The sequence below is a fragment of the Aquila chrysaetos genome, chromosome 14 (genome assembly GCF_900496995.4).
Source record: "Aquila chrysaetos chrysaetos chromosome 14, bAquChr1.4, whole genome shotgun sequence".
Classification (NCBI taxonomy): domain Eukaryota; kingdom Metazoa; phylum Chordata; class Aves; order Accipitriformes; family Accipitridae; genus Aquila; species Aquila chrysaetos.
Window position 1 is genome coordinate 3,497,610 of NC_044017.1, and position 11,845 is coordinate 3,509,454.

Sequence of the window (11,845 nt, forward strand, 5' to 3'; positions counted from 1 at the left end):
TATAAATAGAACAATATGTTCCATAACTTAAAACTGTATTTTTACTCAAATTAAACTTGTTTTTATGGCTGTCATTCTTTTTTCTATCATTTGACTCTCATAGGGCACAACGCAATTATATCATAGAACTGACTCCACATGCTCAACATACACAACTCCTAGTGAAGCAGATGAGAGAAGAGACATTCAGCAACCAATGAGAACAGGAAAAGAGTGAGCCAGTATTAAATAAATAAATAAATAAAATGTCAACATTCCTTTCTTTTAGTTATAATTCTTGCAATTATGAACAATAAAATGCAGTTAATTCTCTACAGATGTCCATGTTTCACCTAACTTGTAGCCAAAAATTCCTTTGAGAATTTTTAGCAAGAAAAGAAAGAGAGATGTAATTCACTGCAAAACTGTAGCTTAATTAAGAAAAAAACAAGCAACAATCTCTTCATACACAGTTCTTTTAAGATACAGCTAATGCTGCATTTATTAAGTTATGACCTGCTACACATTTACAAGGGGAGAAAAATACAATTACCACAGTGCTAACTTGGGTGGACAGCCTACAATTTTTGACTATGTTAGATAGTATTAGTGAAAGAAGAAATTGCAAATGAAATGACATTTAGGGTCAAATGCAATAATTCAAGAGTAGCTTTAGACCTTTCCCAGCAAATACTTAAGTGGGCAGAATTCATAACAACTTCAATTACCAGTTCTAGAAAAAGTGTGTCTCATATTTACTTTTCTCTCTTCTCTCTGCAGAAAACCACATTTCACACAGTGACAGATGAAAATTAGCAGGTCCTTTTCCTTCTGAGAAAAGTTTTCTTTTGCTTGCCGTGTGTATTTCAATTGTACGTATGACTTTTAGTATATTTTTTTAGTCAAAGCTTTTGAAAAGGCTACAGTGTCACAAAGAAATGCTTTCAAATGAAAAGCCAGTGGCTAGCTAGGAAACTGCACTGAAGGACAACTGCATTTTAGACGTCAGTCCTGCACTCAGTAGGGCAGGTTCTTAGGCAGTGTAAATCTGAACAGCTCTTATCACAATGGTGCCACAACATTTTACAAAGGCTGAAAATCTCAAGCTGGTTTTGTCAAAGAATACATAGAATAGGTTCATATTTTTAATGTATCTTTAGTAAAGACGTAACTGCAGCAATCTTCAAAGCATCCTTGAAAACCTCCAAAACAAATGTTGAGATATGTAAAATAAAATACAAAGCAGTAGATGACAGGAAAAATAGGTGACCTTTGTATTCTTCTCCTCCCTTCTCATAACTCACAAGTTATGCAGGTGTGATTCATGCACAGTAAGCCAAAAAAGTTCACATTTTTCAGTACTAGTAATGCTGGACATCTGTAAAAATTATTTTAATGGAAGTACACATTAAGGGCATGAAAATTCTTCCAGAAATGTGCTTACCTCTTCCAGAGCAAGGTAAATCAGAATTTCCTTGACATTTCTTAGCACTTTCCTCAACTGACAATGGACAAGAATGTGGATGTTCACACTTCTTCCCAGTCCATCCTTCTTTACAGTCACATCTTCCACAATTACACTGTCCATGACCTTCACAATGAATACAATTAAAGATTAGCCTCCATACACATTATAAGTATTAAAACCTCATGATTAGATGAACTTTATCAAAGTTGTGGTTTCATTAAATAATCAGACTGGCAAAAAATACAATCAATTCACTATATCTACTTTTTTCTGAAAATAGCACTGGACTATCATTCCATTTGAGACATGTTTCCTTTAAATTTTTTTCTTGAGGGATATTCTGCCACTTAGCACATGCTCCTCAGGTGAAAGGGTGGGACAGAGGATACAAATACACATTTCACCACTGTCTGGAAAAGTGGGGCCATCATAAGGCAATATTTTGTTTACCTTTATTGTGTTCTTTTTCTACCACAGTTGCAGCATATTGTCTAAGTGATATATCAATACCATCTTTTACCTACTTGCAATCAATGTGATCCACTAGACACAAGCAATGTCAAAGCAATTCCAAGTCTTAAACCAGTGCCTTCTACTGAATAGTGATGTGCAAGTAATAAAATACTGGACATAATCAATTCTCATTTCAATAGGGCAGTTGGATGTGGTTTTGGTATCTCATTAGCTAACGTGACTCTTCCTGACCATGCCTGAACATAGCAACATAGACGCAAATTTCACTGTGCAAGTTGAGGTGAGGAAGAGCAATTGAACTCCATAAGAAGATTTTATGGAAAGTTTCTTTAAAAAAAAGTGACAGCCAAGAAGTTAGGGGTGAATCCCTCCTGAGAACTTGACCTGGAAAGCCATCCAAACAATCTATTTCTGCTATATGAATGCTAACATATCCAGACCAAGACCACGCCCAGCTCCCTTCATCACGAGCCTAATGTTCCTTGCATAAAGCAGTGGGATTCTGGCAATACAAAATGTTCCTTGCACTGGATGAGGAAAGCTTGAGCATCAGCAAAAACATTCCTTGCCACAAAATCTAATATTTATTTTCATGAGCTCTGACAGCAGGTTAGATCTTCTCTTACAATTTTCACATAGTCATCATTCACTGGACACAGGACCCCAAAGCATTGCTCTGATGTCCACTTGTCTATCCAAGTTCTTCTTGAAAGTCATACCAACACAGATTTTATATCTCTTTCTAACCATACTTGCATTTTAAGACATATTTCTAAAACGTATGCATTTATCAGTTCACAAGGAGAAAATGGGAGAAAGCAAGCATTCTATGAGTTATCAGAGTAGTTCCCAGAATACAAGTCTTATTAATTTCACAAGAATAACTTTTCTTTACATTAGGTTTGGTGGGGGTTTTTTTCTTGGAAAGCATTAAAGGCTTCCTCTTGTTTAGAGGGTAGATTTAGATTAGCTGTAAGGAAGAAGTTCTTTACAGTAAGGGTGGTGAGGCACTGGCACAGGTTGCCCAGAGAGGCTGTGGCTGCCCCATCCCTGGCAGTGTTCAAGGCCAGGCTGGATGGGGCTTTGAGCAACCTGGTCTAGTGGAAGGTGTCCCTGCCTGTGGTGGGGGGGTTGGAACTAGATGATCTTTAAGGTCCCTTCCCACCCAAACCATTCTATGTTTCCATGATTCTGTCCCTTGCTTTCATGTGTACCTGCTGACAGGTTGCGAATTGGACATATGTTCCCTGATCCAGATGGATACTTATGAGAGGATGATGTTCTTTCATATAATGTTTTCTTTGCTAGAGCCACAGCAAAGAATCTAATGAGATGTGTGAATGTAGGACTTATCTTATGGAAGCCTTTTTTCTTTCTATGTCAAGTCATGAAAGCTGTTCTCTCTTTAAAGGAAGAGGATCACTTTAATGTTGTGAACACCTCTCAAAGAAACTCATTCAGTAACACACTGAACAGCACTTCAGATGTTAAAAGAAGGCATCCAGTTGCCAATATGAGGTACTGCAAATTGACAGTCACCCCAAGCCATATGAAGCTTCTGGAGGGAGCTGCCATTGTGTGATGTTAAATCCTCACAGCAGGGCTGTCAATTCCTGTCATTTGTAGTTTATGAAATAAACATACCATTTCATTCAGTTACAGTAAAACTCTTTACATGTAAACATGATTTCTTATCATTTCAAACTGCTACTCAGGACAATGAAATTTTCTGTCTCTACCTATTAGATAGGCAGAATAAGCAGGAAAAGTTTTGTATCAGCTCTGTTTATTGTAGGTTTTAAGAGACCTGGATTACTTTCCCTAACCTGACTAATCCCTCTTGGATTCATCCTAAATCAATTTACAAATAATTGTGAGAAAAATGAGGATATTTTGCAGACATACCTCATGCGTGCACACTTTGTGCACTAAAGCAAATTTATTTCACGTAAACAAATAAAAAACTGTCCAGTTACAATTCTGCTACTAAATCTTGATTTAATTACAGATTCTGTCTGTCTACCACAATAAACCAAAAGTAATACTTACACATCTTGTCCATTTCTGGAACAGGACTAAACAGCAGGACATTGTTTACACTGCTTCATGTGAAAATGGATTTTTTGCACAATCTATTCAAGGAACGCATACTTGGATAGGCAGCTAAGGCTAAACTAGGCTTTTCTAAAACATAATGGAAAGCGAAGGGATAAGAATAAGAAGTAGTACTAAAATTTTTGCTGATTAGATAGAAAAACTAAGCGATACTTCAACATGAGTTTTAGTTACATCAAGCAAGCCATACGAGTACCTCCTTTTGTATCTCTTGTAAGGTTTGCTCATTTACAGTTATGTCTGTGTAATAAAGAACACTGTACCAGTTTAATCCAATGTCAAATGGCAATATGTTCCCCCCAATTCCTTTGTAACTGTTGATAATTTCTTGCACTCTGCTTTCTTACAACCATTACCACCCTGGGCAGCAGCAGCAGCAGCAATGGCAATAATGTCCGGGCAAGACGGAATTCAAGCCCTGTTTCAGTGATGCAGCATTAGCTGTAGATGCCACAGGTTTGCTTTAAACTAATTAGGTTTGAAACTCTTGTGTTCACCCTTAACTACTGAACACATTTACCGTGTTGTTTTTTAGCTTTGTACTCCTTAGCTGATGCTGACATTTTGATCAGTCCCTGAGTGCTAAAAACATTCTCAGCAACACAATAATACATTCAAAAATTGACAACATCCCAAAGTCAATCCTCCAGCTGATCTTATGATTGCAGTTCTACATTGTTGCAGCTTATTAATTAAATAAACCTATATAACATTTGTAGGTGGCTGAAACAGTAACAAGCAAATTAATTCACTTAAAGTTTTTAGAAATGCTTTTTTTTTTCCCTCTCATTTTATTTGCTAGTGATTCATCAACATTTATTAAAAAACCCAAACACAACAGTTGAGAAACCTTTCATCTTCGTAACAGGCAAAGAAGACGCTAAGAATTTTATGTATCATATTTGTTTCAGCCTTCTCTCCCTGCTACAGACAACTCCTATGATCTTTCTATGAGGGATCTCTCATTCTAGTAATAGGAGGATAATATACCACATCATTATTTTCCTTGATGTGACTGCATTTTTCCTATTATTAATTAGGCCAGATCCAATTTCTACAGGACGCATTAAAGTTGACAACCTGTAATCTGTCAAGTCCCTTTGAAAACACTCTCATTTGTTTTTGCAAAGTTCCTGTGTGTACAAATCGCATGCTGTGTATTGATCAAAGTCCTCTCCTGCCCAGTATTAGCATCTTTATTGGTAACTATACAAAATTGTATGCAAGGTCTCTCTCAGAATCTCAGCTTTTGTTAGTTGATACATGGAGCATCAATCTAAATACACTGCAAACCTTGGATGGACCTTAACTAATCTGAATATAATGCTCTGAAGTAGAAGTAGAAGAAAAAAGGAAGGTGAAAGTGTCTAAGATATACAGTCAGTGATGTGTAGCAGGACCACACATTCATATTTTCCACATATTGGTGGTCTACTTGTTGTCAGGTCAATTGGTATTCTCAGTGTTTTTCATTAACTCATTAATTCACTTTTCCTCAAATTTCTTCCTCTCGCTTGTCCTCTCCCTGCCATATAAAATGAAATAATAAATAAAATTTGATCTAACAAATTTTGAAATTTAAATTTCCCCAAGGAAGGATATCTATATTTTAAAGTTTCAACCATTCTCCAATTTATGTTACATTACACTGAAGACAAGAGTATTAGAATGGAGATGGGCACCTAAAAGTATTTCATATTTACAGAATTTTGTGAAAAGGCATAGAAAAAAAGACATGTTTTAAAAAAGCTTTAGAACTGGAAACTTTTTTTTTTTTTTTTAACAGAATTATGTCTTTTAATTTAAAAAGTCTGTCCCCCCAAAAAACAGCTAAAGCTTGGTATGTTTTAAGGTAGGAAAACGAGAATTGGAACACTAAGAAAGAGCAAGATCAGACCACTTGGATGCTTTTGTTACAAAACTACACATAGGTTCCTTTTATATATATTCCTTACCTGAACAGAAGTCATCAGAATATCTATCATACACTGCTTTGCAGTTTCTTTCATCACACTCACAAGTATCTCCATGAATATCTCCCCAGTCACCAGTTGGGTCCACATCATGGCATGTGCATTCCCCACATACACATGTGCCTAAGAAAGGAGGAGGGGGGGGCGGGGCGAAGACAGAGATAGAAGATTAACTGAGCAATTTAGAGTAATAGTAGTTTGATTACAGGAATTGACACTTGTGAATTTTCTGCTCTCACAGGAGTGCAGTTTCAAAGCTGCAAGTGTTAGTCATAAGCGTATGCTCATCTTCTATGATTTAAAACCTTCTATGATTGTTTAGTAGTAATACTTCATATAAACAAGTTGGCATCCTGTTCAAGTTTCTTTTTGCTGTTGAGCCTTGTTAGGAATCAAAAGAAAAATGTAGTGCACAAAACAGTCGTAAATCTTTGACATCAACAGTAATTTGCCCTGACACTAATGACAATAAAAATCAATGCTGTTTAAATGACTTGGGCTTGGGCACAGTGGATAATCAATGATTGTTAGAGCATAAACATTTAAACTAGAAGGGACTCCAAATTCTAGTCCAGCTGAAAATGCCTAGGAGGTCATTCTTTACCCAAGAAGAACATCAGCACAGACCTACATGAAAATGATACTTCTCTGCTTTCCCAAGTCAATATTCAGGGCCACACCCAGTCATTTACAATAAGAAGGGAAATGTGAAATGTAACAGACATCCTAATTTGGCACAACCTTACTGATATACAGAGAACATGCATCCTGCTTACTTAGGAAAAGTCAGAACAGAACAAAACAAAAAAGTTTCCTTATTCAGAAATCCAAATATGCTTCAGGGCCATGCACTCACTAGTTTTTCTGAGTTGCCAACTGGCACAAAGAAGCAGCCCAACCTTACAGATGTGTGCAGTTCATTTCCTGAAGAGTAGCTTCACCTTCTGCTACTCCACCAAAGCCTTTGTCTTCTTATTGAGATTAGTCTGAACAATATAATGCATTTGAGGACAACAGGACACAGTGTACATACAGATGTGGGCACATTCTCTAAAAAGAGAAGTCTGCACAATTGTGCATACATGACAGTTATATGAAGCAGAAAGAGCTGCTGCCCTGTTTAGTGCTAAAGCCACCGAGACAGCCCTCAAGAAATTTGCACCTGATTTTTTATACTTTCACAATTCAGTGACATTACTGAAAGAGAAGGAAAAAAAACAAGAAAAAAAAAACCAAAACAACAACAAACACACACAAAAAAAACAACCCTGGAAAATGAGGAAATGCCTCTGGAGAATGATTAATCCTTGCAGAAACAACTTCAAAGTGAATTTGGATCAGCTGTCCTGGATATTGGAATGCAAAACACCATCTCACCGAAGTTTAAAAATCTAAAAGTTCACCTTTGGTCTCAGCTGGTTGACTAGACAGTTGGTGGAAAGATACAGACAATTTATCCATCTCAGCACTGAAGGAGGCTGGACAGCAACGTTAGCCTCAATATTTAATTTTTAGAAGGCTCAAGACTGACAAGATGAAGTGCACCTATATCACAAGATGTAGAAATACAGAAAACTGGGTAAATGGGACTAAAGAGAGTAGAAACACTGTGTTGGAAAGCAACTTTATGTAGTCAAAAGCCTACAAAATTTTTATGTGGATAAACTCACGAATACATGAAAGGCTAAAAATATAGATGTATCCCATGAATGTACCTTTGTATAGGAGTTTGTAGCTATTCAGAATATCAGCTATACTATTTATCCTCATTTCCCCCAATTACAATGTAATTTTTAAGAAATACTTGCACATTAAAATTTGAAATTTGAACAAAAAATTGCTTTGACAAGAAATTACTTTCTCGGTGCAAACAAAGCACCTGATCTGAAGCCACTTCGATATTTATTATTTCCAGAATTAGAGAAAATTCTTACTGCTGAAGTCCCAAGACTAAATGTGCCTACATGATCTCTGTATTTGAGCTAATCTTTCAATTTCCTCATAATTAAGAGAAGAGAGTTTTCTAAATGCTCTCAGGATAATTAGATATTCACACTAGGTTTTTAAGAGAGGTTCACACAAGGTTTTGTCAGTAGACGTGTTTTTAAGAGAGGTATCTGTGTGACTTGCGCTTATGTTCTACTGTAATTATTCTGGACTATTGCCAAAAAAATAACTTTTTTTTTTTATTTCTTTGTTCAATGAAGCCAAACATAGCAGCTAGAGAAAAGCAACCTTATTTTGTGTTATCTTTTATCCAAAATGGCAAAATGAGACAGCAGTAAAAGGTAAAATTCAAATTCTGGAACTTTGTGCAAATAAAACCCCACTTAGTTAGAAATACTGTGTGAAGTCTACCTTTCCAGCTCTGTATGCATTCCACAGCATTGTTACTGAACACTTAGGGTTTTTTTCAGGTTGCAGTGGAAACTAAAAGCTTTGTGTTTTAATTTTCCCTATTCAGCTGTGGGTCCTTGGTCTTCTTTAAGAGTGAATTGACATACGGTCCTGTTGGTTTTACAGCACCAATCCACTCAAAGTCAAAAAACTGCTAATATTTTATTTTGCAGGATAGGTGTCTCAGTAAATCAAATGTACTAACAAATTATCCTGCTCCGTCTTACTACAAAAATGAAGGATGAGAACAACTTGGGTCAGCTTAATCCAAAAATGGGTGTGGATTTGTGTAAGTTTATACCTGAACACAGGTGTCTACCCACTCACTTGGAAACGTATATCCAGATTTGAAACAGGTGAGAACAAACGAGAAACTATCAGCAAACACAATCTATGTCCTACTGCAGGAAATGCATATTGTAAAATAAAAGCAAGCTACATAAATATGTGTAGAAGGAACCTGCGAATGACACACCTCTATTGCTGCAGATTTTGCCATCTGGAGATGTGCATCTCTTCTTGATCTCCCAGGGGGTGATGTCACACTGGAATTCACATTTATCTCCATGCCAACCAGCCTCACAGTAACAGTTTCCACAGTAACACTTTCCATGGCCTTAAGCCAAAACAAATTTTATACAGTGAGAAAGAGGCAAGTTTTTAAAAGGCATTAACAATTTAACTGTTTTGTTTTTTTCTTTTATAAACTTTTAGTGCTTTACTCAGAATACAAACAATTTATAGACCATATATGCCTACATAAAATAAGACAAAGGATATCTGAATTATACTTTTCCCCAAGTCTATTTTAGAACATGTCTTCATTTAATCACAGATTAAATCTAATCAATAAACATTAAGAAAATAATATCAATATTTTTATATTTGTAAGCTTAATTTTTGAAACTTCATAGGTAAATTTGGAAGACAGTAGATGTAATAGTTAAAATTTAAGCACAGCTTTAAATGTCAAGATAGGACACACTTGCCCACTGTATTTGGCATATCTAAGAAAGCAGTGTGCGTTCTTGACTCCTCAGATAATTCCAGCAGGGGCAACATGATTTACTACAAACTGTCTACATTGTATATGGCTTCCCTTCTTACCTGTTAAGAAGATTTTTAAACATGGATAAACCAGTTCATGAAAGATAAGAATTAGTAAAATGAACCATTTTGATATTCATTTAACAAACCACATATCTCCCCAAAAGATAGTTTGGTCATCTGAGGCTTGATGAAACCAGCTCCTGAACATTTTGATCCACTAAGGTACTTCTGCCATGTGCTTCAATGACACAAAGCATTTAAATTAAGTAGCTGCAACTCTTACTAATCTTAAAGCCATAAGTTAATTCTTTACTAGAAGGATCGACTCAGGATCTTGTCCTTTTTTCCCTCTAGGTATGTTAAGCTTAGTAGACCTGGTCGTCTCTATCACAGTCTGGTCAACTTATAGCCTTAATTATCAAGAGTGCAAATTTAGACCTGTGGAATACAATTTTTTCCTGTTTTTACAGTTACACATGGAACTTTCATTACAATTGTTTGGTTACATGTCAAAAAATAACAGAAGATAAAAATACCATCTTACTCAGATAACTAAACAACAAAGTCTAAAATAATGCTTGTTGCCAAAAGGTTGTTCTTGAACAGTGGACAAGAAGTAAAGGGGAAAATGGTGAAGGAGTAAATTAATTTGATCTACTGGCAATTTTTGCAGATTAAAACATCACTACTTCATTCCTCACTCACACTTGTATAGTCCTCAAATAAATATGAATAAAATGATACAATTTGCCACTACCTCTTGCTCTTCACTGAAGACAAAAATCACTCCATTAGAGAAATAAAGTCTTAGATAAAGATCAGGGTCAGAATTTAATTTGCTAGAAACCATGATACTTTATTAAAAATAAGCTGGAACTTGATTCCAAATTTTATGTAACCTCAAATAAGAAGTGATACAGTCAACTGACTGATAAAAATCCAACTGCGGCTGGAAAAGCTTGATATATCTTTTTAACTCTGCCTTAAGAACTGATTTGCTTAAAAAATGCAGTCCCCTTGTGCAAAGATTAAAATGCATGTTAGCCATATCTCAGCATGGCATTGTATGCTTTTCCAGGATAAAATCCCAGCTCACAGCTGCAGGCTTTAGAAACATGTGTGTAAATAGAAGCTTTTGTTTTTTCACTAGTTTCATCTTCCTGAGTTGGCTTTCTTTGAAGACAATTAAAATCTTCAAGACCTGTCTATACCTTCAAGGGCAATAAAGGATACGTAGCAACTAAGTAGGTGCTACGCAAACTGTGGAAGTACAACAGGCACTGATTAGGTTCACCGTGCCTGTGGAGAATATCCAGGGGCCGTTGCTAGCTAAGCAGAACGGGGTTGGACCACTGTTTCTTTAGTACTTCATAAATAAACATAAATGATTCCTAAGGTGGAAATCCTGTGGAAGGAAAGACGGCACAGAGGGTATTAAAGGAGACATTGGGATGGGAGAGAGAAGCAATAACCAGATAGGCGTGTGGGGTCTGCTTTTTCCGTGATGGAAAAACCCGTACCTTTGACCTTCAGTTCATGTGCTGTCCATTTTTCCTGTGTAAGGCCTGGTTCAACATGCGGTTATGTACTGTAGAGGTTTGTTACAAACAAAGCAAAATCTAACATGCATAACCTACATGCATAAACTTTTCAGTTTACAACAACCTAACCAAGTCAAACACACCATTAGTTTATACCTTATATTTACTTTAGAAGGCTCCAAACCTTACATAACGTATGAGGGCTTTTATATTGATGAATCACAGACCTTAGAGACTTGAATCTACCAACATTTTTTTGTCCTTTTATGTCAGCATACTTTGATTTCTGCATACACATAACACCAGTTTTTTCAGAGATGCATCTGGTCTGTTTTGGAATATGGCACCACTGGATGAAACAAGGGGAAATAAAAGCTAAGAAAAACCTAACAATATAAACCAGCAGCAACACAAGTGGGGAAAAAAACCTGACAAAAACCACAGAAGGAGAATTTACTGGAACTAAATACATAGTAAATTTTTATCATATTTGGTACCATATGTAATGGTTATAAGCAAATAAATATAAATAAAATCACTGGCAAATTACTGCCCTCCATTCATTTAATTTTAGGCAATTACTGGAAATATTGTACTCCACACCTGGATTTGCACTTCAGAGGACCATTCTGTTTACCCTTATTTAAAATCTCTACCTAATTCTATGCAAAAAAAAGTTATTTTTGCCTTCAAAGGCACTTAAATAAATAGAATTTATTTTGTTCTCTGTGTAAGGATAAAGACAGATAAAGCTATTTTACACAAGTACTCTCTCTCTATACACACACAGAGAGCAAGCACTATTATCAAAGTACGAATAGTCTAAGAGCAGTTCCAAACCCTCCTAT

The 11,845-nt window shown here is 36.1% G+C and overlaps 1 protein-coding gene across 1 annotated transcript in view; it reads right to left on the minus strand.

Moving 5' to 3' along the window:
- The window catches only part of ITGBL1 (integrin subunit beta like 1), a 146,336-nt gene that overhangs the window by 68,978 nt on the left and 65,513 nt on the right, over positions 1-11,845 (minus strand). The window contains exons 5-7 of the mRNA XM_030036522.1: positions 8,882-9,022; positions 5,992-6,132; positions 1,424-1,570 (exon numbers count right to left, since the gene is read on the minus strand). Coding sequence (XP_029892382.1) covers positions 1,424-1,570; positions 5,992-6,132; positions 8,882-9,022 — 429 coding nt within the window. The remainder of the gene's footprint in view (positions 1-1,423; positions 1,571-5,991; positions 6,133-8,881; positions 9,023-11,845) is intronic.